General features: G+C 41.1%; 2 protein-coding genes across 7 annotated transcripts in view; one reads left to right on the top strand and one right to left on the bottom strand.

The window, feature by feature from the left end:
• Nucleotides 1–27,003, top strand: part of LOC134220307 (E3 ubiquitin-protein ligase SIAH1B-like) — a 43,768-nt gene extending 16,765 nt beyond the window's left edge. For 4 of the 5 annotated variants that reach the window (XM_062699327.1, XM_062699325.1, XM_062699326.1 and 1 more), the window contains 3 exons: nt 2,250–2,437; nt 2,492–3,317; nt 26,666–27,003. In XM_062699327.1, the coding sequence (XP_062555311.1) occupies nt 2,250–2,437; nt 2,492–3,317; nt 26,666–26,875 (1,224 nt within the window). In that variant the 3' untranslated portion in view covers nt 26,876–27,003. Of the gene's footprint in view, nt 1–2,249; nt 2,438–2,491; nt 3,318–26,476; nt 26,640–26,665 lie in introns of those variants that run through there. The other variant, XM_062699328.1, reaches the window with a different exon arrangement.
• LOC134220305 (uncharacterized protein K02A2.6-like) lies at nt 7,151–11,408 on the bottom strand. 2 transcript variants are annotated; one of them, XM_062699322.1, is made up of 2 exons: nt 11,197–11,408; nt 7,151–7,316 (listed from the first exon to the last, which is right to left on the bottom strand). In XM_062699322.1, the coding sequence occupies exons 1-2, from the start codon at nt 11,398–11,400 to the stop codon at nt 7,164–7,166; spliced, it is 357 nt and encodes a 118-aa protein (XP_062555306.1). In that variant the 5' UTR covers nt 11,401–11,408; the 3' UTR covers nt 7,151–7,163. The 2 variants fall into 2 exon arrangements, with proteins under 2 accessions (XP_062555306.1, XP_062555305.1); XM_062699321.1 differs by lacking the exon at nt 11,197–11,408 and adding an exon at nt 7,393–8,500.

Below are 27,003 nucleotides of genomic sequence, written 5' to 3'. Positions count from 1 at the left end.
TCGACTCCAATAGATCGTTGATTGCACTTATCCGTTCGTCGAGCTTCTGGCGGTACTCAGCCGATACTCCTTCCGCCGACAATCGCTGGATATTGTAACGCATCGTTCGCTGTGATCTTTCGTTGGATACAGTTGACAACCGTGATCGAATTTTACTGACAACGAGGTAGTGATCAGAGTCTATGTTCGGACCTCTGAATGTGCGCACATCGATAACATCCGAGAAATGGCGCCCATCTACCAGAACATGGTCTATCTGGTTGCAAGTTTCACCATTAGGGTGTCTTCAGGTGTGTTTTCGGATGTTCTTTCGTGCAAAGTAGGTGCTACTGATGGCCATCCCTCTGGCTGCAGCAAAATTTACTAGCCGTAGACCGTTGTCATTGGTAGCGGAGTGAAGGCTCTCCCTACCGATTATGGGACGGAAAAAGTTCTCTCTACCGACCTGGGCGTTAGCGTCTCCGATAACAATTTTCGCGTCATGCTTTGGGCACTCTCCATAGGCTTTATCAAGACATTCATAAAACGTGTCCTTCACGTCGTCGGATTTATCGTTTGTCGGTGCGTAAACGTTGATTAGGCTGTAATTGAAGAATTTGCCCCGTATCCTCAACACACATATTCGTTCGCTAATGGGTTTCCACCGCATCACTCGCTTCATCTGCTTGCCCTTTACTACGAAACCAACTCCATGCTCTGCTTTTCCGCCGCCGCTGTGATAGATGTTATACTTGAACGCAGTGTTGGTCGTGGGGTCCACGGCTCGGAATTCACGTTCTCCGGATCTGGGCCATCTGACTTCTTGAATAGCGGCCACGTTCACTCCAACCTTCTGCAGTTCGCAAGCCAGAAGGCTCACTCGTCCAGGTTCATTTAGGGTCCTGACATTCCAGGTACCGAGTTTCCAATCATAGTCCTTATTTCGTTGCTGGGTCGGTTGCCAAAAATAACGTTCTCTTTTTCTTCTATCTCCATTTTTCGTGGTATTTGAGAGGCTTCAGTAAGCTACCTTACCGGTGTCGCGTTACCACCTTAGGTATAGCTGACGCGATACAGCATTTCCAGGCAGACGCTGTTTGAGCCGCACCTCCTGGTGAACAGACGCTCGAGGCGTACCTTCTCACTCTAGCTGATGTCAGAAGGACAACAGTGCCCAGGCTGCACTACCAGCTATTGAAACAACTTCCCGTGAATATTCTTATGTAAAATCCGAAGAGTTTTTCGCTGAAATTCCAAACAATTTCCGTTGGGGAATCCAAAGAGCTTCACTTGATAAATCCAAAGAATTCTCGACACTTTAAAATAGCTTAAAAAACTTAAAGTATTTTCTGAGGAAGTTAATCGGATTTTTCCGGCGAAATTCAAAAGATTCTTCCGTTAATGTCTTGAAAATATCCAAAATGACCAATTCAGCTGAACGACACTATCGGCCGAATGTCCATTTCGGCCAATGGTGCTTTTTGCCAAACGGCATATTCGGTCAACCGACATTTTCAGGCAAATGAACTGTTCGACCAAATGACATTTTCGGCCAAATAACTTTAGGCTAATTAGTCTTCTACCAAATGGTCTATGGCCTTACTTAGTATGCGCAAAGGCAAAGGGGTCTCCAGTAGCCTTGCGAGCAAATGCGTAGGATTGCCAATCCGGAGATAACGAGTTCGATTCTCGGTCCGGTCTAGGATGTTTTCGGGTAGGAAACTTTCACGACACCCTGGGTTTAGTGTATCCATTGTACTTGCCATTCAAGATACATACTCATGCATTGGCGGGCATAGAAAAGCTTTCGATTAATAACTGAGGAAATGCTAATAGAATACTAAGTTGAAAAGCAGGTCAAGTTTCAGTTGGAATGTAGATCCGTTGAAGAAGACGCAAAGGCAAAGAATCGTATGGGTGCGATTAAGAAATTATATGGAGCTTTTTAGTGAAATGTATTTAGTTGTCATAAGACGAGTTAGTATTGTACCTTCACAGATACGTATTTTGACCTCAACAGTAAGGCCACGTAAGGCCGTCGTCTGGGCCTCGTACTTGACTACAAGTGGTGTAATTAAATGGGTTAGCATCTACTACTTGTTCAATGACAAACTTATGATTTTCCCCGCAAAAGTCTTTAAAATAGCCTAAAAATCGCTTTTGAATCTTCCCTCCCCAGTGAACTTCATAGAATCTTTAAGAATGAATATGTACTCTTTATCCACTGCATTTTCCGTTGATTACCTTTTACTATTATTTTTTCTCGATAGTGCTCGGAATATTTCGATGAGAAAAAGGATAATCCAATCGAACGACTTGCACAAAGCAGTAAAATTCCGTGCCCCTACAAAGCGACCGGCTGTACCTGGATCTTCGGGCCAACAGATATGCGTCAACACTTGGAGGAGTGTAGGTTCCGACCCGTGGGCTGTATCGCAAACAGTTTGAAAGTTATCACGTAAGATTATGAAGCGTATTCGTTCGACGAGGTACTCATGTTTCGCTATTTCAGTTGTCGCTGGAATGGCCAACAATATCAGCTAGAAGATCACTTGATGAAATTCCACGCCGATATCGGTAAACCATTCAGTTACTATCAGCTCACTGAAATTCCCTTCTCGGCCACTGTTTCCAAAACCGGCATAAGGCTGGTTGATGCCTTCTCCAAGCTCTTTCTGTTTTACTTCTCAACGAATGTGGACACCAAAATGATTTATTTCATGTTCGTATATTTCGGACGCCGCGAGGAAGCACAGCAATACTATTACGAGTTTCAAATTCGAGATCACGCCGGAAAGGACGTACGACAGATCAAATTCGTCAATACCTGTGTCGCTGATTGCGAGGATCTGAATGGAAAAATCGAGAATGAAGATTGTATTGCTTTGACGTTCAGATCGATCAGGCACTACTTGAAAAACGATTCTATCCCGATAAGATTCATTGTGAAAAAGTTGGAAAAGGAAGCTGAAAGTGCCACCGCACGAAAAACTTCAGCGGATGAGTCGAACAAACCAGTCAAACCGAAGCCAAAACCGTTCGTTTTTCCCCAAAAAGGAAAACAGCAACAAAATGTAAGCCGAAGCAGCTCTGTGGGGGGACCTGCACCCAATGTTCCTAAAACATCTCCAGTGACATCGGATGATCCGCCGCTGCGGCCCCCGCCCAATCTGACTCGATCAATTTCAGTCACTAAGCTACCAAGCAATATGCCGCCAGTACAGAAAACTCCGGAATTTTCTTCCATCAATCGAATCGGTATCAGCGGACAGGACTCGCCTCTCGTTCATCAGGAACCATGCCCGTTCATGTCGCCGTCCATCAATCGCCTGGATGCGGTGAGTAAACGCAAAAGGTTTTTCCGCAAGCGTTGAACGTTTCATTCTTTGATCTTTGCTTTGAGCTTCTGCATTTGTGGATGTTTTACAGTCATTGTCATATGTCTTAAGTGTAAATTTGGTGAACAATTGAACTGCTTTTTTTCTAAATACATGAATTTGGCTAATGTTAGGAAAGCATTTAAGCGTCCGAAATTCCCTGGTGGTGGATTGTCCCATATATGCTTGAAATTGATTTAATTTATTAACAAACGGATTTGGGCCTTAGAATGGTATGTGTTTGCTACCGGAATCTGAAGAAGTGACGTATATGCCATTTTAATAAATGGTGTTAACGAGTGTAGTACTCATCGAACTTTTTATCAGAAAAATGGTAAACTTGCTTGTTGTAATTTGGCGCATACGTCACTTTTTCAGATTACGTAAGTTTGGCTTATAGGTACTTGGATTTCATGAATTATAAAACAGTACTAAATTTTTCCATAAATTTATGGAACTCGAGCTTTTCAGTTGCATTCCATTTCGTCAAGGTGTTTCTTACTCCGCGAGATTTTTTTTTTCTTCATATGAACTTTGTGAACCATTCGAAAAAAGCACAATTTCGCAGAGCATATCATTTTGTGGAGATGATAAAATTGTATTTCATGACACATCTTTTTGAGTGTAGAAGATTCCAGGACATCGCATAGTAAACTGTTGCCACATACCGTTGCACTATGGAGAAAAGGGTGGCCATTAATCGAAAAATTTACTATCTCCAATTTGTCTAATTTATATATTATATGAAAGTATATAGCCTAGATAAGAAAATCGGAAAATATTAAAGTGCTGTGTTTAATAACTCAAAAGATATTAGCTGGCGAAGTGACAAAAGCTGATGAAAATAAAAAAATCATTCCTTACCAGGGTTCGTATCGCTCACTCAATCTCAGGAGCACAGAATGCTCCCTCATGAAAATTTTCGGGGATTCTGGAGAGTGATAACCATTTTTCGCTCACTTCGATTGCCGACAAACGTTGGTTTGCTCTTTTTCTTTCATATTCGAGTCTTTTCGTGGCATCTTCAATGCAAATGGTAGTAGCTTATGTAGAACAAATAACCTGATGCTTTCATTCAGATAGCGTGGTGGTGTGGCTAGAGTAAGCGCATCCCTGCGGCTATTATTGTTACTATTCTGGGTTCGAATCCCGGCGCGGCCATACAATTTTGTAATTGTTCAGCGATAATTCTCGCGAAAAGTGAGTGAGTGGGTAAAAGTGATGAAACGAAAAAGGATTTTCATCTAATAAGCAAGATTTTCGTTTATCATCCAAGGAGCACAATTGTGATCCAAGGCTAAATTGTAGAGAAAGATTGATAGGTGAAAGATGATCCTCAACATAAACAACGAAAAAAGATTCTCCCTTGGCCCGAGAAACGCTTGCTTTGGTCTCATTGAAACGAAAAGTTGAAACCCTGTTCCTTACTTTGATTTGTATGTTATGAAGTCAATTTTTTTTCCAAATAAAAGGTTTTATATACCATTTCAAAGCTTACAACCTTAGCTTTTCGATGGTCTGTTTTGTTTTGCATGCAAAGTTTCATATCGAAAAGTTGTAGAAGAAAAGCTTTCATTATAATAATTTTTCGCTATAAAATGGTCCCGCAAACCTAATGTTCCCAAATGTCCCGTCATCTGTGAATGGGGAATTGAAATATAACCCTAGTACCATCTTTAAGTGAGTGATTTGCTTGCGCATATTTGCGCTTTTACGAGAACGCTGCAATCAAAGTTTTCTTGATAATTGTAGGTTTAATTCTCTATACCTAGTAATGATTAGAAACTGAACAACATTATCACTAGAAATATGATTGTTTGCTATTTTATGCATGCTGTATTAAAAACAAATAAAAAAAAAGTGCCAAAAAAAAAAAAATTTTCGTTTGTGACATTGTTTGTAGGGTTAACGATGGCTCTTAAAGGGTTAAAAAAGGTTCTTAAATATTCCTCCACATACTATACGTTGCATTGAATTCATTGAAAACATTGTTGTTGAACAAAATGCAAATTTATGTAAGGTTAGGCTCAAGCTAAGTTCCCGTGAGAAGTACACGTACCAAGAACTAACTTCCTTGAGAGTATCATCAGTCACATGGAGCTTCAGACACACCGGGCGAGAGGCATTTCAAAATACTGGTCCGAGGATGTGTGACGCGTCTTCTCTGGGGATCTCTTGGGAGGTTCGTTTTTGGTCCTAGTCATCCTCGTTTCGTATTGATGTCTTCCAGGAGGTATGATTTCCAGTGCTGCATTTCTTCAAAGCAGACACGCTTAATGTGCTTGGTTCCATGTCTCCTTACCGTTGTATTGTCCGCAGTCTGCCTACGTTGCAGCCTTGTTTTAGCTTTTGGACAAGTTCTACAAAGGTCTGCAATCGCCTCATACAACCAACGCTGCAAAACATCTTTTTGTGCCCCAAAACAGGGAAGCGTAAACTCAATCAGAGCGTAAAAAGAGGGAGCGTTGCTTTATCGCTTTTTTTTCGGTGCACTGCCGTGTCAAGCATATCTGTCCCATGTCAAAAAATATGCAACTGAGAAAAATGCGATTGAAGTTGGAAACATATTTTTTAGTTTGAAGCTAAATTGCCCCATGAAATTTTGATTAATAAACGTATATCGATGAAAATAGTGTATTTCTAATGGCTTAGTATGTTTCAAAGAATAAACACTGTTTTATTAGTGGAATTTATTTAGTGGGACGTTTATGCTGCGAAATTGAAGACAAAATTGATAATTCCAAGCATATTTGTCCCAGTGCTAGAGAGTACTTTGCGCTTAGCAAAAGTTTAGTTGGGTCTGGATAATAACCTGTTTCAGATAAGATGCATAAGGTCTTTTCAAAGCGTATTGTAGTAAAGGGCCGTACACTAATAACGTAAGCTTTTGGGGGAGGGGGCTCACGCTCCATAGAAAAAAATTTGTATAAAAAAGCTGACATGGGGACGAGTGTGTCTGAAAACCCCAGAGATATTATATCTTTCATAAGTATAAGGACAGTGAGAATTGGTTCCTATACATAATTTAATCCTGAAATAAGTTATGGTCAGTGGCGTAGCCACGGGGGTGGTTTTGGACATGAACCCCCCCTCCCAGAGACAAAAGTTTTAGAAGATTTTTTTTTTCGAAGAAGGTGTTTCCTTATTTCAGATTAGCATCTGATGTGTCGAGTGGAAACTTCCACCTGTGTGTGGTGCGTATGTGAACATTTGTAAACACATTTTGAGGACCATTTTTTCGTAATAAGTTGCATTCGACGGGAAATTCGGCCCCATTGTTTGCTATTGAAAATCGATTAGTCACTTCCGAAGCTATTGCAAAAATCTTGTATAGGGTGGGTGTACCAATTGTCGCCATACTTAAGAACAACTATTTTTAAAAAATAAGTAAAAGGCATGTGGGTGAACTTTATACATCAAGGGAAAGGTTTTGCTTCCTGCTCCTTAAAACAGCTGTTTTTTTTTTTTTAATTTCTTTATTAACGTGATTTTTTAAGGTTTGACATAAGTTCATCACGGTATTAGAACAGCTGTGAAAACCACAATAAAATTTGTTATTAGCCTCAAAATTAATTAATCCATAATAGGAACGCATGCACCAGTTGTGAGAATCTACTTATAGTGAATATTTACAACATATGTTTACTGTTTACAATACATTTATTACACACATTTCCATACTTAGTTCTACACACCATTCACAACACTTTCGTACATCTGACACATCCATAAACAACAAACATAAGTTTGACAAGACAAAGTACATTATATACAAGGTATCACATCTCCTTTTTTCTCCAGACCTAGCTATTCAATATATTCCTCGACGTAGTCATCATATTTCATTGGTCTACGGGTGGTACGCTTTGGTCTGGTCTGGCTATCGTTCACTTCCAAAGAATGGGTTGTATCGTCAATCGATGGATGACCCTGGACCATTGATTGAAGCGTGGGCGGGATCTGTGGGGAATAATAAATTTTTTTTACCACATACACCTACCTTATTGTTGTGTTATTCACACTATTTTTTTTATACCTGTTGTGCTGGAATGACACCCGAACATTCACCAACCTCACCTTCAATTGGTTGATCAATTTTTTTCAAATGAGCTGTATTCCTCTGGAAAGTCTTTCCTGTCGCATCGCTCTGAATAGTCACATGAGATCCTTCTTTATCAAGAACTGTGTATTCTGCCTGTCCGTATGTCGTACTTAACTTATTCCCAGGGGTAAGATTTTTCATAAGAACCGTATCTCCTAACTCAATTCTCGATGCTTTAGCATGCCGATTAGCATTCTCCCGATCAACAGACCGATACTTTTGAATCCAATCACGATCTCGAAAGTCTTCACTTGATGGAGCTGTTTCTATATCCTTCAATGACGGTATTTTGGTTCTAATAGTCCGACCAGTTAGAAGCTCTGTAGGAGTTTTCCCAGTAGTTGAATGCGGAGTTGAGTAATACATCATTAAATAGTCATCCAAATCCTTACGCCAATTTCGCTTTAGAGCACAACTAATTTGTAGTCTTTTCAAGAGTGAACGATTTTGACGTTCTACTTCTCCATTCTGTTGAGGCCAATAAGGGGTACTGTAGTTGAGAAAAATACCATGTAGCTGGCAATATTCGCTGAAATCCGTACTGACAAACTGCCTAGCATTGTCTAGCGTAATGGTTCTGGGAAAACCTAATCGCCGAAAAATACTACTAAGCCTTTCGACAGTATCACGTGCAGTAATTTTGGTCATGACTTCAACCTCCTTGTACTTGCTGAAGTAGTCGATTATTACAAAAAGGTATTCACCAGATGGCAGAGGACCAAGAAAATCAATTGCCACATCAGTCCATGCTTCTGCTGGCAGAGGTCTACGACGCAATGGTTCAGGTTTTTGTGGTAACCCAACCAATCGACATCCTTCGCACAAAGAAACCCATTTGGTGACCTCTTTATCCATTCCCGGCCACCATACTCTTTCACGTAATCTTCGCTTCATTGCTGATTCACCTGGATGTCCTTCATGTGCTAATTGAAGAAATCTATTCCGCAATGATTTTGGAATCACCATTTTCTGTCCTCGTACCACCAGTTCTTCGACAACACCTAGTTCACTTTGAAATGGCTCATAAGATTTAGTCTCAGTATTGCTCCACCTTCCAGTTTGCAAACTTTCTCGCACTAACTTCAACTCATGATCCTTTTTAGTCTCGGTTTCAATCTCACTGATATCTATCGCTGTTGACTCCAGGATAGCCAAAACCAAGAAATTTCTCTGCGACCTTCGATGTCAGGTTCTGCAGGAAGATGATCAGTCAACCGAGACATTGGATCTGCAATGTTAGACTTGCCCTTCCTGTATTTCACCTCAAAAGTGAATGATTGTAACCTTAACACCCAACGTTCAATTCTTGGACAAGGCCTTGAAGTAGGAGAAAATATTCTTTCCAGGGGTTTATGATCAGTTTCCAATTCAAATTTCCGTCCAATCAAATATGTTGAAAACCGTTCTACCGACCACACTAAAGCTAAAGCTTCCTTTTCAGTCTGGCAATAACGTTGTTCTGTAGAAGACAAAGTTTTACTTGCATAAGCTATGACTAGTGGATTTGAGTCATCATATTGGTGTTTGTATTGCACCAATACTGCACCCATAGCTACAGGCGAAGCGTCCGCAACTACCCTAGTACGTAGTGAGTTATCGAAGAATTTCAGATGTTTTACGTTAGCTATCATATGCTTCAACTTTTCAAATGCATCAGTGTGTACCTCACACCATTTGAACGTAACTCCTTGATGAGTTAGTTCACGTAACGGAGCTGATATTGTTCCTAAATTCGGTAGAAATCTTCCCACATACGTGACCAATCCCAGGAAGCTTCTCAATTCCTCGGCGTCTTTAGGAACTCGAAATGCTCTTAATGTTGACACTTTATCATCCGCAGGTCGTATTCCGTCAATGGACACGTGATGCCCCAAGAAATCCAGCTCAGGAACTTTAAACAAGCATTTTTCAAAATTCAGCAACACGTTGTGCTCTTTCAAAACATTCAGGACTCGCTTCAAGCAATGATCATGCTCTTCTTCATCCGAACCAAAAACAAAGATGTCATCAATGAAATTAATCACATTATCACAATTCGCTAGCAGCTGCTCCAAAATTTTCTGAAACATTTCAGGGGCACAAGATATGCCGAACATCAAACGTTTATAACGGTACATACCACGATGGGTAATGAATGTTGTTATTAAGCGAGATGATTCTTCGAGTTCTATTTGATGAAAGGCATCTTTTATATCTAGTCGTGAAAAGAATTTGGCAGACTTCAAGCGAGGTAAAAAATCATCTATGGTTGGCATCAAATGATATTCACGCTTGACAGCTTTGTTCGCAAGCCTCATATCCACACAAAGTCTGAGATCACCGTTGTCTTTAACGATAACTACCAATGGAGAAACCCAGTCGCTAAACCCGTCCAGTTTTCGATTATGTCAGCTGATACTAGCTGATCAAGTTTGTCCTCATTTCGACCAAGCAGCGCCAGTGGTGTTCTTCTCACATGTTGAGCTATTGGAGTCACAGTCAAATCGAAAGGAATATGTAGTTTAATCCCTTTTATTTTTGGAAACGCAGTTTTGCATACAATCTTCAACAAGAAAAAAAAAAAGCATAACATAAACAAGTTTAATACATATTGTTCTATAGGACCATAAATACTAACATACCTTACGAATACTAGCTTCTTGCTTAGAGTAGACCCAGGCGCAAAACATTCAACTCTTTTGCAGTTTCTTTTCCAAGAAGTGGTTGATTTCCGTTATCAACTACATAGAAGCGAGCCTCACTACTAATCGGCTGACTATTATCAACCTCTATCACGACCGTGGAATCAAACATACCCAGCACTTTCATTGGTTTTGCCTCCATTCCATAGCCACGGAACTGATGATCCACTTTCGTAGTTGAATTTTTAATGACCACTCCTTGCGCTTTCAACCGTTTCCATGTTTCACCATCAATTATGTTTTTATTACTACCGGAATCGATCAGTATTTGCATCATTATTCCTCCTATTTTGATCCAGATGTATTCATCACCATCCCCAATAGCGAAAATGAAACTCTGGGGTGGCTCTTCAGTCTGTTCACTTTCTTCCTGCTCTTCCGAAATATTTCTAACACGGTTGGTAGACCGCTGAAACGATCGCTGAGCCTCGCGTTGTACATGACCTGGTGGACGTATGGAACCCTTTGCATTGGCGGTTTTACACTTCTTTGCATAATGTCCTACTCGTTTGCAAAGATGACATTCCTTATCTTTTGCAAGGCATTTCGGATCATTTGAAAAATGTCCTTTTTTGCCACACCTCCCACACTCGGAATTATGAAATTTATTGAAACGACTAGAGTTTGCATGTAGACGGTTCACATCAAATGGCGTGCTTGACATTCCGGAAGGCCCAGCTACAATCATCTGACTAGCCTGGTATTTAACCGATTGGTGGGAAGCAACGATTTTGAACACATCGTCTAACTTCAATGAATCCTTCTGAAGCAATTTTTCCCGTAAATCAGGTGGAGCAAGTAAAATTATTTTGTCAATCACACAGATATCCCGACTTTCTTGAATAGACGAACCAAAGTTACATTTGTATGCTTGTTCGCGAGCTCTTAGCATGAATTTTTCTAAATTTTCATTAGTGTCTGGTTTTAATGTCCAGAAAACATGACGCTCCATGGATTCATGATGTTTGGGAGCAAAATATTCATTGAGCTTTTCCAATGCAACCTAGAATCATATAACCATAGTACCACAATACTGATTAAATTTAAATAATTCTACCTGATAAGGATCAATTCCGTTCTCAACATCCTCTGTAACATCCGCTTCAGGAATGGTTTGGAAAACGTCTTGAACATCCGTACCTGCTCTTGCTAGCAACAGATACTTTAATTTAGTTTTATCCTTTTCGCCGCATGCTGCGACAATGTAATCGAAATTCCTTTTCCATTTCATCCATTGCTCACGAACCTCATTGGGCGGCATCGACTTGAACAAAAACGGCTGGATTTCCCATCGATCCATAGTTCTGTAACAGAAGCATTAGTTTAATAACTAATTGCTGACGGCATTTAAGCCTAACCCTAAACTATAATTCTTTTTAATATTTCTCGCCTTTAATAGCAATATTCTCATTATACGATTACATTCGCCTTCGACGGCTACACTCGCCTTCAACGGCTGCATTCGCCTTTAATGGCTACATTCGCCTTAACGGCTACATTCGCCTTAACGGCTACATTCGCCTTAACGGCTACATACGCCTTAAACGGCTACATCTGTCTTATATTCACTTTATTTATACGGCACAAATACTTCTATCAACAACCGCCTTTAAAATTTAGCTTGTATCGCCTTCACCGGCATAATGTACTTCAATTAAAATAATCACCTTTTGCGTATATTTACCGTTCAGACCAAGGTTCAGACGAATGAGATCGAGAATGAAATAATCTTTCTGCAGTTTCCTCTCTCTAATACATAATATTAGAATATTTACCTGATTAATAGAAGCAAGCAAAAATAACACACAAAACGTTTCAAATCAACACTCGTTCTATATCTAATTGTTTTACTATGGCCGAATTTTCTTCACGTTCAGTTCACCTTTCTCGTCGCCACTGTGAGAATCTACTTATAGTGAATATTTACAACTGTGTTTACAACATATGTTTACTGTTTGCAAAACATTTATTACACACATTTCCATACTTAGTTCTACGCACCATTCACAACACTTTCGTACATCTGACATCCATAAACAACAAGCATAAGTTTGACAAGACAAAGTACATTATATACAAGGTATCACACCAGTTATGGCACTATTCTTAATTTTGGTTCCTTATTTGGCAAATCCCATTGTTTTCTTATGGGACTGGCCAAATAGGGACCACTAGTGCGACAACTGGTGCAAAGGATGTCAAAAATTAGGCAAAATCAATTTTAACAATTATGCTTTGCTTGTTTTGGAAGAGATCAAATGTGTTATCGTATCATATGAATATGCTTTATCGATATGAACTTGGTTTGCGGCGATTTGATCGGCCATTTGGCATATAAAGCACTAGTGCGACAACTGGTGCTATAGCCACAACTGGTACATCTAGCCTATATGTAAATTGAATGGGCCTACCTTATAGCCATGCGATTAGAAGCACGACTACAAAGCGATGATGCTTAGGTGGCTTGGTTGGACTCACGGTCAAAGGCATTTTCGGGTGCAATTAGGCATAAAAGTATTATCGTGTTAGCCTCATCATATACGAATGCAAAAATGGTAATACCAACAAGGAAGGAAGAAACAGTCTGTATAAATATGTACATAGAATGCGATTAAAAATGAGAGACTATTCTCACTCAAGTTTTAATATAAATCATCTTAATATGCTTCAATTATTACTTTTCAATTTTCATAATGCACAAGAAAGGCATCAACGATGTTAGGTGGATTAACCTTTTTACCCATTGAAACTATACCACAACCCATATTCTTTCTCTGAATGATTTGATAATGAAAATTGGCCTCTTCGAAGTAATTTAATACATGTTATATGAAATTTGTTTCAATGGGACAGTTATGCTTGGAAATTCTACAATGGGACAAAATGACCCGATATTTTTTCGCCAAGTTTTCGAACAAACTATATGTATTTTTTTGTTCACAATGAAATATACATTAGTTTAGAACGTTTGGTGCATAAAACTCAAAAATGATAAAAATCGACATGGGACAGATATGCTTGGGACGGCAGTGCACATCTGCGTCTTTTTGACGCGACGTGCACTCAGCATTGAAAAAAAAGCTACGTGGGCATCGAGCCTTATTTGGAATTTTGAGCGTAAAAGGAGGGAGCGCTATTTCGAATTTTGAACATTTAAGAAATGCTTGGAGTCTACACGCCTTAAAACCAACACGCGTAACCTGAGATCTTTCAGCCTGTTTCAAAAATAGAGTCCATAGTTATCATAGTTATCAAAGAAAACCCTGGAGTAAGTTCTTGAGAGTAAGCCTGGAGTAAGTTCTTGCGGGCAGCAGGGACTATGACCAAGCGCTTGACGATCCTTTCCCAGGCCATCTGCGAGTTCTGGGGCTTTCCTAGGATGGGGTGGGGTTTGACAGTGGGCCTTGTTAAACTTCTAAAAAAGAAGCATGTATCCGCAAGTAGGCTCCACCAAAGCGACCGTGCCGCTCAAAGCCCACAAGCCCAAGTCCTGGTGTCAGGTGGGACACAAAACCGACCTGACATGACGGCCCTCCGACAAGAGGTTTGCGCAGGCTCAATAAGCCGCCTCTCAAACCAATAATTACGAGCAATATAAGAGATAATACGACTCGATACTATCGGCAAAGACCTAGGTGAATAAAGGATCACGATTGGAAGCTTGGAACATGGAACTGCTAGTCACTAGGTTTCGCAGGTTGCAACAGGATGATCTGCGATGAATTACATCCCCGCAACTTCGACGTTGTAACGCTGAAGAAAATCTGCTGGACAGGACAGAAAGTGTGGAAAAGCGGGCATCGAGCGGCTACCTTCTATCAAAGCTGTGGCACCACCAACGATCTGAGAACCGGCTTCATATTGCTGGGTAAGATGCGCCAACGCGTGATTAGGTGGCAGCCAATCAACGCAAGGGTGTGCAAGCTGAGGATAAAAGGCTGTTTCTTCAACTATAGAGGCATTCCACGGGGGCATGTCAGTCGATCCTGAGCGACCATTTCGAAAATATTTGAAACTCTGCACAGTTTTTCAATTTCATCTAAATCGTCATTTTTCGATATCAAATCTTCATATTGAGTCACGACTAACTTTTCAAAAGGGTGTATGTGAAAATGGTTCAAAATTATTTAAAAAGCTGCACAGCAAAAACGGAATGTTCGATTGTTATGATTTTTTCAGCAAAGTTAGACAACTAAATGGTGATTCTTAAGAAAATGTGCAAAGTAAAAAAAAAATTTTTTGCCTTTAAAAATATCATTTTTGTCACAAAAACTCAAATATCTCAAAACCCTATTTTTTTTTCGAACGTAATTTTTTAGGAAAACGGTCCATTATATTAGCTATCTACCATAAAAATTTGGTGATGGTCAACTAATAAACAAAAAGTTATGACATTTCAAACATTTCACAATTTTCACATTTAGTAAAAAACTTTTTTTTTTTTCTGTGTAAGTTATTTCGAGAATTGCAGTTTGATGCAGATTTTATTGTTAAGGGACGTGATTTAAACAAGTTGTTTTCATGATATTTTGATTTAATTATTCATAGCATCTATAAGAAACTTAGACACGATCCAGTGTTGTGATCAAAAGTATTGATAGTGTCATAATTTTCATTGCACGTGACTGGCGAAAAATTCTTTTAATAGTGTTGAAACCTGTTGATAATAACGTTGATAGAAACATATCAGAAATGTTATTTTTAAGACAAAAGCTGCAAAATCAAAGATTTATATACACGTGTACGTCTATAGTTTACCTGCAAAAAATATACCTCTTAGAGAATAGACTTTATGATCGGGAGGAAACGGGTATCTTCAACAACAACAAATGCATGATAGGTACATACCATGACAATGCTCACGAAAAAGCAAAAAATTACTACTACTAAGGTTGTTAAAGATCTTATAGTAATTTTTTTCTTCAGTCAAGCAAATGACACCAAACTAGTCAGTAAAAACTTAAAAGTGATTTTGTTTATTGAAATATTACGAACAACATGAGTAGCCGCTTTCTCAACTGTGGTAGGCCGTTTGATGGAAAAAAGTGTTCAAAAGAGTTACGAAATCTCACCGAAAGCACCATAGATAAACTGAAAGCGACTGGTTATGCTCCAATGTCCACATTGAATACAAATTTACGCATTTGCACGTCCTGCCGTCTAAACGTTGACAAAAGAGCAATCTGTATATCATCGGTTGAGCAGAGCGCAGGAAGTTCGAAAACAATAATTCATAATTCAAAAGTGTTCGATATTTTAAAAAATTTGAATAAAAATAAATAAAAAATAAGTATTAATAAACTGTTTTCATGATATCATAACCCATACCAAAATTCAAACCCAAAACTCTTAGAGTTTCTATAACAACATTGTGTAACTGCCACATTTAATTTAATACTTAGGATAATATTAATTCATTTTTATTTATTTATACATATAATATTTATACATATAATATACATAATATCGATGAATACATAAATATGGAATATCATACAAACAACTTGTTTAACTCACGCAAGGCCCTTAACAATAAAATCAGCATCAAACTGCGATTCTTGAAAAAAAAAAATACACGGAAATTTTTTTTGTTTACTATATGTGAAAATTGTGAAATGTTTGAAATGTCATAACTTTTGTTTATTAGTTTACCATCACCAAATTTTATGGTAGATAGCTAATATAATGGACCGTTTTCCCTAAAATTACGTTCGAAAAAGATAGGGTTTTGAGATATTTGAGTTTTGTGACAAAATGATATTTTTAAAGGCAAAAAATTTTTGTTTTTACTGTGCACATTTTCTTAAGAATCACCATTTAGTTGTCTAACTTTGCTGAAAAAGTCATAACAATCGAACATTCCGTTTTTGCTGTGCAGCTTTTTAAATATTTTTGAACCATTTTCACATACACCCTTTTGAAAAGTTAGTCGTGACTCAATATGAAGATTTGATATCGAAAAATGACGATTTAGATGAAATTGAAAAACTGTGCAAAGTTTCAACTCAATAGAAAATCATGAATTAAAAATTTTCTTAAATTTTGATGCTGTTGCTTGGAATCGCTCTCTTGATACCAAAAATGATATTGATAATGCTCTCGTATCTTTGACAAATTTAATTGTCGAAGCCAGAGGCATTGCAATTCCGAAATGTGAAGTTAAATTCAACTCCATTATTATTGACGACGATCTTCAGCTACTGATCCGTCTTAAAAATGTGAGAAGAAGGCAATATCAAAGAACTCGCGATCCCGCTTTAAAAGTTATTTGGCGAGATTGCAAAATAAAATTAAAAACCGTTTCGCTATTCTGAGAAATACTAACTTTGAGAATAACGTCTCGAAGTTGGATCCCAGTTCGAAACCCTTCTGGAAATTAACGAAAATTCTTAAAAAACCTCAAAAGCCAATTCCAGCGCTTAAAGAGGGAAATAAAATTTTAGTAACAAATGGCGAAAAGGCTCAAAAAATTGCTCAGCAGTTCGAGAGTGCCCATAATTTTAGTCTAGGTCTCACTAGTCCAATTGAGGATCAGGTTACACGGAGCTTCGAGGACATTCTCAATCAAGATAATGTTTTTGACCCTTCGTTGGGAACTAATTTGGATGAAGTGAGATCTATCACTAGAAAATTTAAAAATATGAAAGCCCCGGGTGATGATGGTATTTTCTACATACTTATCAAAAAACTTCCTGAGAGCTCTTTATCCTTTTTGGTTAATATATTTAACAAATGTTTTCAATTGGCATACTTCCCAGATAAATGGAAAAACGCCAAAGTTGTTCCTATTTTGAAGCCGGACAAAAATCCAGCTAAGGCTTCTAGTTATCGCCCAATCAGTTTGCTTTCTTCAATAAGCAAACTGTTCTAAAAGATTATTTTAAACAGAATGATGGTTCATATTAATGACAATTCTATTTTTGCTGATGAGCAATTTGGTTTTCGCCATGGGCATTCAACCACCCATCAGTTATTAAGAGTAACGAATTTAATTCAGCTCAACAAATCTGAAGGATATTCGACTGGAGTTGCTCTTCTTGATATAGAGGAAAGCATTTGACAGTGTTTGGCATGAAGGTTTGATTGTAAAATTGATGAATTTTAATTTTCCTCTGTACATTATTAAACTGATCCAAAATTATTTATCAGATCGCTCACTGCAGGTAAACTATCAGAATTCTAAATCTGATAGATTACCTGTAAGGCTAGTGTCCCCAAGGCAGCATCCTGGGGCCCATATTGTATAACATTTTTACTTCTGACTTACCTGATTTACCACCAGGGTGTCAAAAATCTTTGTTTGCAGATGACACGGGCCTTTCAGCCAAAGGGCGAAGCCTTCGTGTCATTTGTAGTAAATTGCAAAAAAGTTTGGATATTTTCTCCACTTACTTGCAAAAATGGAAAATTTCCCCGAATGCTTCCAAAACTCAGCTTATAATTTTCCCACATAAGCCGAGAGCTTCTTATTTGAAACCTTCTAGCAGACATATTGTCACTATGAATGGTGTTCCAATTAATTGGTCTAGCGAAGCTAAATATTTAGGACTTCTGCTAGATCAAACATTAACTTTTAAAAATCACATTGAAGGCCTTCAAGCCAAATGTAACAAATATATTAAGTGTCTTATAAACAGAAAATCAAAACTTTGTCTTAAGAACAAACTTTTGATTTACAAACAAATTTTTAGACCTGCCATGTTGTATGCTGTGCCAATATGGACTAGTTGCTGCAATACCAGAAAGAAGGCACTTCAGAGGATTCAAAATAAAATTCTGAAAATGATTCTGAAGTTGCCTCCGTGGTATAGTAGTACCAATGAACTTCATAGAATTTCTAATATTGAGACATTGCAACAAATGTCCAACAAAATAATTTCCAATTTTGGGCAAAAATCGTTGCAATCTTCTATTGCAACGATTAACTCCCTGTACCCTTAGTATAAATTAGGTTAAGTTTAGTTTAAGTTGAAAACATTGTAATTCCAACATGGTTCAATTCAACCAGAGGAAAAAAATTTTAATGCCAGAGGCAATTGAAATGTATTAATAATAACTAGAAATATGACATAGCAAATAAGGATGATAGTGTTAAGAAAACACGGAACACCTAGTCTAAGAGATGAATGCATGTATTAGATAATTAGCAAATAAAATTAGGTTAAAAAAAAAAATAATAATAATTTTTCGCTATAAAATGGTCCCGCAAACCTAATGTTCCCAAATGTCCCGTCATCTGTGAATGGGGAATTGAAATATAACCCTAGTACCATCTTTTAGTGAGTGATTTGCTTGCGCATATTTGCGCTTTTACGAGAACGCTGCAATCACAGTTTTCTTGATAATTGTAGGTTTAATTCTCTATACCTAGTAATGATTAGAAACTGAACAACATTATCACTAGAAATATGATTGTTTGCTATTTTATGCATGCTGTATTAAAAACAAATAAAAAAAAGTGCTAACAAAAATTAAAAAAAAAAATTCGTTAGTGACATTGTTTGTAGGGTTAACGATGGCTCTTAAAGGGTTAAAAAAGGTTCTTAAATATTCCTCCACATACTATACGTTGCATTGAATTCATTGAAAACATATTTTTGGCCGCCCATTTGTATGAGAATTTCCCATCGCAACGCACGATTGTTGAACAAAATGCAAATTTATGTAAGGTAATAGGCTCAAGCTAAGTTCCCGTGAGAAGTACACGTACCAAGAACTAACTTCCTTGAGAGTATCATCAGTCACATTGAGCTTCAGACACACCGGGCGAGAGGCATTTCAAAATACTCGTCCGAGGATGTGTGACGCGTCTTCTCTGGGGATCTCTTGGGAGGTTCGTTTTTGGTCCTAGTCATCCTCGTTTCGTATTGATGTCTTCCAGGAGGTATGATTTCCGGTGCTGCATTTCTTCAAAGCAGACACGCTTATTATGCTTGATTTCATGTCTCCTTACCGTTGTATTGTCCGCAGTCCGCCTACGTTGCAGCCTTGTTTTAGCTTTTGGACAAGTTCTACAAAGGTCTGCAATCGCCTCATACAACCAACGCTGCACAACATTTTTTTGCGCCCCAAAACAGGGAAGCGTAAACTCAATCAGAGCGTAAAAAGAGGGAGCGTTGCGTAATCGCTTTTTTTTCGGTGCACATCTGCGTCTTTTTGACGCGACGTGCACGCAGCATTGAAAAAAAAGCTACGTGGGCATCGACCCTATTTTGGAATTTTGAGCGTAAAAGGAGGGAGCGCTATTTCTAATTTTGATCATTTAAGAAATGCTTGGAGTCTATACGCCTTAAAACCTACACGCGTAACCAGAGATCTTTCGGCCTGTTTTAAAAATATAATACATAGAATAGAATACGTCCATTGCATATGTTCATAGTTATCAAAGAATACCCTGGAGCAAGTTCTTGAGAGTAAGCCTGGAGTAAGTTCTTGCGGGCAGCAGGGACTATGTCCAAGGGCTTGACGATCCTTCCGCAGGCCATCTGCGAGTTGTGGGGCTTGCCTAGGATGTGGTGGGGTTGTGGTAGTCTGCACACTGTATCGAATGATAACGGCCAACGATGCATTAACTTTGGAGTCTCCCGCGGAATGATAGTTCGAAGCACTTTCTTCTCCCGCAAGAATATCCACAAGGCCACAAGGAAATCACCTAATCAAGTAACGGAAAACCAAATCAACCACGTTGTAATCGACGGCAAATTCTTCTCCGACATCACGAACGTCCGCACTTACCGCAGTGCGAATATTGAACCCGACCACTACCTCGTTGCAGCATGCCTGCGCTCAAAATTTTCGACGGTGTATAACACGCGTCGAAGTCGAACAACGCGGCTTAACATTGGGCGGCTACAAGACGGTAGACTAGCCCAAGGATACGCGCAGTAGCTGAAAGTGGCACTCCCAACGGAAGAGCAGCTAGCCGCAGCATCTCTTGAAGATGGCTGGAGAGATATTCGATCCGCCATTGGTAGCACCGTAACCGCTGCACTAGGCATGGTGCCCCCGGATCAGAGAACGGACTGGTATGATGGCGAATGTGAGCAGTGCTGCAACACCGCACGAGGGCGAACGAGGCACGATATAAACGGGCGCGGAACAGACAAAACTCGATTTTCCGGAGGAAAAAGCGCCAGCAGGAAAATCGAGACCGGGAAGAGACGGAGCAACTGTACCGCGCTAATAACACACGAAAGTTCTATGAGAAGTTGAACCGTTCACGTAAGGGCCACGTGCCTGATATGTGTAAGGACATAAACGGGAACCTTCTTACGAACGAGCGTGAGGTGTTTCAAAGGTGGCGGCAGCACTACGAAGAACACTTAGGTGTGGCGATGTGGCAGACGAAGATGGCGGTATGGTGATGGACCTGGGAGAACGCGCACAGGACATAATTTTACCGGCTCCGGATCTCCAGGAAATCCAGGAGGAGATTGGCCGGCTGAAGACCAAAGTCTTTGGGGTTGACCAACTACCAGGAGAGCTATTTAAACACGGTGGTGAGGCACTGGCTAGAGCGCTGCACTGGGTCATTACCAAGATTTGGGAGGAGGAAATTTTGCCGCAGGAGTGGATGGAAGGTGTCGTGTGTCCCATCTACAAAAAGGGCGATAAGCTGGATTGTAGCAACTACCGCGCAATCACATTGCTGAACGCCGCCTACAAGGTACTCACCCAAATTTTATGCCGTCGACTAATGCCAATTGCAAGGGAGTTCGTGGGGCAGTACCAGGCGGGTTTATGGGCGAACGCCCTACCACGGACCAGGTGTTCGCCATTCGCCAAGTACTGCAGAAATGTCGCGAATACAACGTGCCCACACATCATATATTCATCGACTTCAAAGCCGCATATGATACAATCGATCGGGACCAGCTAATGCACGAACACGGATTTCCGGATAAACTGACACGGTTGATCAAAGCGACGATGGATCGGGTGATGTGCGTAGTTCGAGTTTCAGGGACATTCTCGAGTCCCTTCGAAATGCGCAGAGGGTTACGCTAAGGGGATGGTCTTTCGTATCTGCTATTCATGTTAGCCTCATGAATGCAAAAATGGTAACTTGGCTTAAAAACCTCGCAGTTAATAACTGTGAACACTAAGCTGCGAGGCGGCCTTCCTCCTGTGGGGGATGTAATGTCAATGAAGAAGAAGAAAAATTCTTGTAGAATAGATAATTTATCTGAGGACAAGAAAACTAAATTATAAGAGATCTTTTTGTACGATTTTGTTACCCGACTAACAGACTATCGCCCTAGCCCTCGACTGGCTCGTCTCTTCTTATGAAGTTCGTAGACTACTTAGAACTCATGGCAACAGCAATAACTACTCGGAATGCAAACGTATTAAAAGATCAGGTAATCAATAACTTCCTTCGTTACTGTGGTTGATCTGCAGATTTTTGGCTCATGCACACTTATTTTTTTTACCGGGGTCTCAGCAAAATGTTGAGCTTTTACCGAGAATCGCTCAGCCGTGCCCCAGCAAACATGTTTTTAGCCGAGATTTTTGTAAAAATTGCTGACAATCAGCAAATAGTTTGCCGAAAATCAGCTAACAAACGCAGTTTTTGCCGGAATATCAGTTGTTTATTTTGCTGGCGCACGGCTGTGCGGATTTTTGCCGAGCTGCAGAAATAAAAACTGAGTGTGTGGAGTTCGTAGTATACTAAGAACTCATGATAACAACCAGAAATACTTGAAAAGCAAACATGCACCCATGAAGGATCAGGCAACTTATCAATTATTCAATAATTGTCTCCGTTACGGAGGTTGTTGGCATGGCAAATGCTGGGTAATACGTACCTGAAGGAATAAAATAGACCCCATTTCGCGGTCCTTAGCCTCTTACCCAGCAACTCCCATCCCTACCTCCTTGTGGCGATGGCCGGGATACGAGCAACCTTAGGGAAGATCGGGTAAGCAACCCTGGTGGGAACTATGATCGTATGCTGACAGGGAAGGGAAGATTTTCTCCTCTCCGGAGGTGCAAATCTGATCGAGGGTCTGTTCTCCATGTTAGGGGCGGCTGATCATCGTCCGAGTGCCAGCGAGGGACTCTAAGCCAAACTGTGCACATCATGCTGCATCGTGTCAGCAGCGAGAAGGCAGCACCTTCAATGCGATCCCTAGCAGCACAATTCCGAAATTGGTGATATATAAGTAACAGTAATTTTTTTAAAACAAGTGTGCTGCTTGGGATGTAGATAGCGCAACCCTGGTAAGGTAGCCTACCGAAGATTCTACCAAGAAAGGCAAAAATAGAGCCAACGGATTGATTTAACGGCAACAGACCCGGCAATGGATAAAGGACAACTAGTGGTAAGTCGGATCTTGCAACGTGAGAACTTTGAATGGACCCGCACGTGTTGTGCTCCTGGCTCGTGAGCTGCAGAAGGTTGGCGTGAGTGTGGCAGCAATCCAGGGTATACGGTGGCCCAGAACTGGAGAACGTGAATTCCGGGCTGTGGATCTCATAGCGAACACTTCATTCAAGTACTACATCTACTATAGTGGCGGTGTCAGAGCAGAACGTGGAGTTGGCTTTATGGTGATCGGGAAGCAGATGAATCGTGTTATACGGTGGAAGCCGGGAGAACTGCCTAGGGCGTGGTGGGATTTAGCAGTGGGCTCTGCTAAAATCCCTCCCAAAAAACCACAAGTGCCCGTAATCAGACTCTATCAAAGCGACTGTGTGCCGCTTCAAAAGCACAAGCCCAGGGAGTGCCAATTGGCATGGGGAGTGTCCCTACTTCGGTAGGGTAGCGCGTGAGCTGCTTCGGCAGGGAGTGAGTGATCTGTTTGTGCTGAGGCAGGAGTGTCATAGCGCGTCACCGCTATTGTCACCTCGAAGCGCAGCAGAAGTCTGAGTATGGACTGCACATGCTAAGGTAGGAGTGTCGTAGCGTAGTATCGTTGATTTGTCCCTACATACCGCTATCGACACCTCGAGGCATGGCAGTGGAGTGTTAGAGTGAGTTGGGGAGTGTCCCTACTTCGGTAGGGTAGCGCGTGAGCTGCTTTGGCAGGGAGTGAGTGATCTGGTTGTGCTGGGGCAGGAGTGTCATAGCGTGTCGCCGCTATTGTCACCTCGAAGCGCAGCAGAAGTCTGAGTATGGACTGCACATGCTGAGGTAGGAGTGTCGTAGCGTAGTATTGTTGATTGGTCCCTACATACCGCTATCGACACCTCGAGGCATGGCAGTGGAGTGTTAGAGTGAGCACCCGAATAAGGGTCACATGGAGCGAATGGTCTTTGGAGAAGCTGCTTCGGCGGCAGGGTAGCAGTGGGTTGTACCCACACCTACAGTTGTGCACATGTGGTGCATGGGGAGTGTCCCTGCTTCGGCAGGGTAGCGTGTGGTCTGTTTCGGCAGTGGTGTGATTGATCTGCTCGTGCTGAGGCAGGAGTGTCGTAGCGTAATATCTGTAGGCCCAGGCAGTTACCGCTATTGACACCTCGAGGCATGGCAGCGGAGCGCCCGGGAGAGCATCCAAGTAAGACTCAAATGGAGTGAATGGTGAGCGAGCACCCAAGTCAGTCTCGCATGGGACGAGTGCCTGTGTGAGCGATAATGAGCGAGTACGCTTAGTACTGCCATCCCCCCAGAAGTAGTACTGCGATGGTGGAGCCCAAGGGAGTTTAGTCGGTATTACCGGTATGATCGAGTCCGACACTGCAGTACACTTCCGTGTGGTAGTTTGGCAACTACAATGCACGTGTACTGGGTTAGTGTGTAAATGCATTCTCCCTTGTAAAAAAAAAAAAAAATACGGTGGAAGCCGATAAGCAACCGCATTTGCGTGTTGAGTGAGAATTAAGGGCAAATTCTTCATCTATAGCCTGGTCAACACGTATGCCCTAACGAACGATAAGCCTGATGACGTGGAAGCAGTGGTTTTGGGGGGTGGGGGTGGTTTTGGTTAAACCGCCCACCCAAAGACAAAATTTGAAGAAAATTTTTTTTTCGAAAAAAAAAATGTTCAGGAAACCCCCCCCCCCCCATTTTCTGCCCATTTTCTGGCTACGCCACTGCGTGGAAGATAAGTTCTATGAGAGCCTTGATAAGGCCTACGAAGAGTGTCTTACACACGATGTAAAGATTGTCATCGGGGATGCAAATGCGCAGATCGGAAGAGTAAATTTATTTCGCCCTGTCATTGGTACGGAAAGCCTTCATTCCGCTACCAACGATAATCGTCTGCAAACACACCTGGCAACATCCGAGTGGAGACACTTGGTCACAGATAGATCGCGTGCTGTTCGACGGACGACATTTCTCGGATGTTACATATGTAAGGTCCTTCAGAGGCCCGATCATTGACTCGGATCACTACCTTGTAGTTGTAAAAATTCTGGCGGGACTTTCCAGCGTTACGAATTTACAAAACAGTTAGTTGTAGTAGTTGCTGTACAGTATCACCAGAAGCTGGAAGAGCGGATAGTAGATGCCACCGGATCTGGCTACGTCAACAGATTGTGGGAAAATATCAACGAAGCTGTGACTATGACAGCGTAGGAAGTGTTAGGCACTGCAGAGCGACGCCAACGAAATGGTTGGTTTGATGATGAGTGCCAGCGAGTGACGGACGAAAAATGTTGCTAGGAGTCGAATGCTAGTGGCTCGTACCCGTTTCAACAGAGAGCGGTGCAGTGTAGCAAGGACAGAAGAGAAACAAATCCACCACCGAAAAAAATGCAACACGAATCGAGTGTGATAGCTGATGCGCAGGAGAACATGGATAGAAACGATACGCGGAGATTTTACGCAATTGCCAATGGCGCGTGGCATAAGACTGCGCCATTGCCTGCCATGTGCAATGACCGAGAGGGTGCTGACAGACAAGACTATGATGACAGCCAAGTGGAGGGAGCACTTCGAATATTTTTTGAACGGTGAAAATGAAGATGTATTAAGGAGCAGCATGGACATAGTCGGCGACGGTCAAGCTGTAGAATCAATAACGCTGGACGAGGTAAAGAAGGCTTTAAACGAGCTGAAAACAGCAATGCTGCTGGGAATGACGAGATTTTTTTCGAGCTTCTTAATCACGGAAGTGAGCAGCTGCATCAATCGATTCACCACATTATCCAGAAAATGTGGGAGGATGAAGAGCCTCATATGCCCAATCTATAAGAAGGATCACTCTTCTGAACTAGGCATACAAAATAATCACGACTCATCATCTGTTAATTGATTTCAGAGCAGCGTACGGTTCAGTGAAAAAAAAAATTACGGTTGCAGATAATGTCCGAACATAGTTTCCGTCGAAACGGATTAGACTGATTAGACTGATATGTGCAACGCTGGATGGCTTGAAATGAAGTATTTGGATTGCAGACCAAGTCTCAACATAGTTTGTGACCTTAGACGGATTGAAGCAGGGTGATACACTTTCGAATTTATTATTCATCATTGCACTCGAGGGCGCTATTAGGAGACTTGGCGCGCAGAGGAACGGCACTATCATCACACGGTCGCATATGCTCCTGGGCTTTGCGGACGACATCGACCTCAATAGAAATGATCGCAGAGCAGTAGTGGAGGCTTTTGTACCACTAAAAAGGGAGACGGTGAGGATAGGCTTAACCAAGACAAAGTACATGGTGGCAGGTAGGGATAGAGCAAGAGCTAGTGGTATTGGTGCAGAGGTAGTAGAGATAACGTAACCAGCGTAGGTCCCGCAACATGCAGACGGAAACGAAAATTGCTTTATATAATTCTACCAGTGGCCCTTTATGGAGTGGTCTATATTCCGTTAAAGTGACTTGAACTGTCATAGCTATAGAATATATTCTACACAGTCCTTACCTTAATGAAATATATAGTCATGGGCACTTCGTCCCCCACTGGGGCAATGCCGCAGCACAGCTTAATATTCATTGAGCACTTCCACATGTGTTAACCGCGAGGTTTGTAAGCCAAGTTACCATTTTTGCATTCGTATATCCATAAGGATAACACGTAATACATGATACTTTTATGCCCAGGGAAGTCGAGAACATTTCCAATCCGAAAATTCTCTTGACCGGAACGGGAATCGAACCCAGCCACCTTCAGCATGGTCTTGCTTTGTATCTTACCGCAAAGCTAAGGAAAGCCCCCGATGCGCAATCGTACATTCCGCAAAAAGGTATCAAACAATATAATCGAACATATTTCTTAATCCTAAGTAAAAATTTATTGTTTACCATAAACCAGTGTATGTCCGCATCGTCTTCTCTTCTCATTGTAACCAGTAATGCTTTCATCCACGTGCATTTCACGCATTTTGAAATTGGTTTCTGATTACACACATCTCTCTTCTCGGTTCATGATTTTGTTCTGTGGCCAGTTCTGGCCAAACTAACAGCACTCCATCCTCAAACCCCAAGCGCATGCTCTCTTCACCTATGTACAAACCACAGCCACACAAACAATAAAACCCACCACCCAACGAACCACACAAATAAAACCCCGTGCTTAGTACAGAACGCCTTTTATACTATATGTACTTCCATTCTCGGACAACCCTCTCGAGCAGCCTCCGGCGTACAGCATCGTGGGGACCCGGGAGAATCGGATCAGTGAAAACTATTGCACCCCCAGTAACAACAAACCTCCGCCGGTGGAGGTCAGAACGACATCATCCGTCTGCTATCGGTACACCCAGCCGTACAAGACGGCTGACGAACGTCTGTACCTGCAGCGCTATCCACGGGACTGTCTGAGTAAACCCGTCTACAGACGGTAGCACACGTGCTTGCTAGGGATTTGTCTCGTACTTGAATCGAGATAGTTCTTTTATTAGTAGATTAGTTTTTCATTTTAAGATGCTTTCTTAGAAAATAAATTGACAAAGATAGTTATTCTATCCGAAAT

The sequence above is a fragment of the Armigeres subalbatus genome, chromosome 3, assembly GCF_024139115.2.
Source record: "Armigeres subalbatus isolate Guangzhou_Male chromosome 3, GZ_Asu_2, whole genome shotgun sequence".
In the NCBI taxonomy this organism is placed as follows: domain Eukaryota; kingdom Metazoa; phylum Arthropoda; class Insecta; order Diptera; family Culicidae; genus Armigeres; species Armigeres subalbatus.
Note: the sequence above shows the minus strand (reverse complement) of the source record. Positions and strands in the feature narration are given on the sequence as shown.

Bases quoted from the DNA above. Each gene is read 5' to 3' on its own strand.
- LOC134220305 (XM_062699321.1), bottom strand. From the start codon at position 8,424: ATGGTGATTCCAAAATCATTGCGGAATAGATTTCTTCAATTAGCACAT. The intron at 7,317-7,392 runs GTATAAAAAAAA...TATTCCCCACAG, and splicing joins GTGTCATTCCAGCACAACAG to ATCCCGCCCACGCTTCAATC.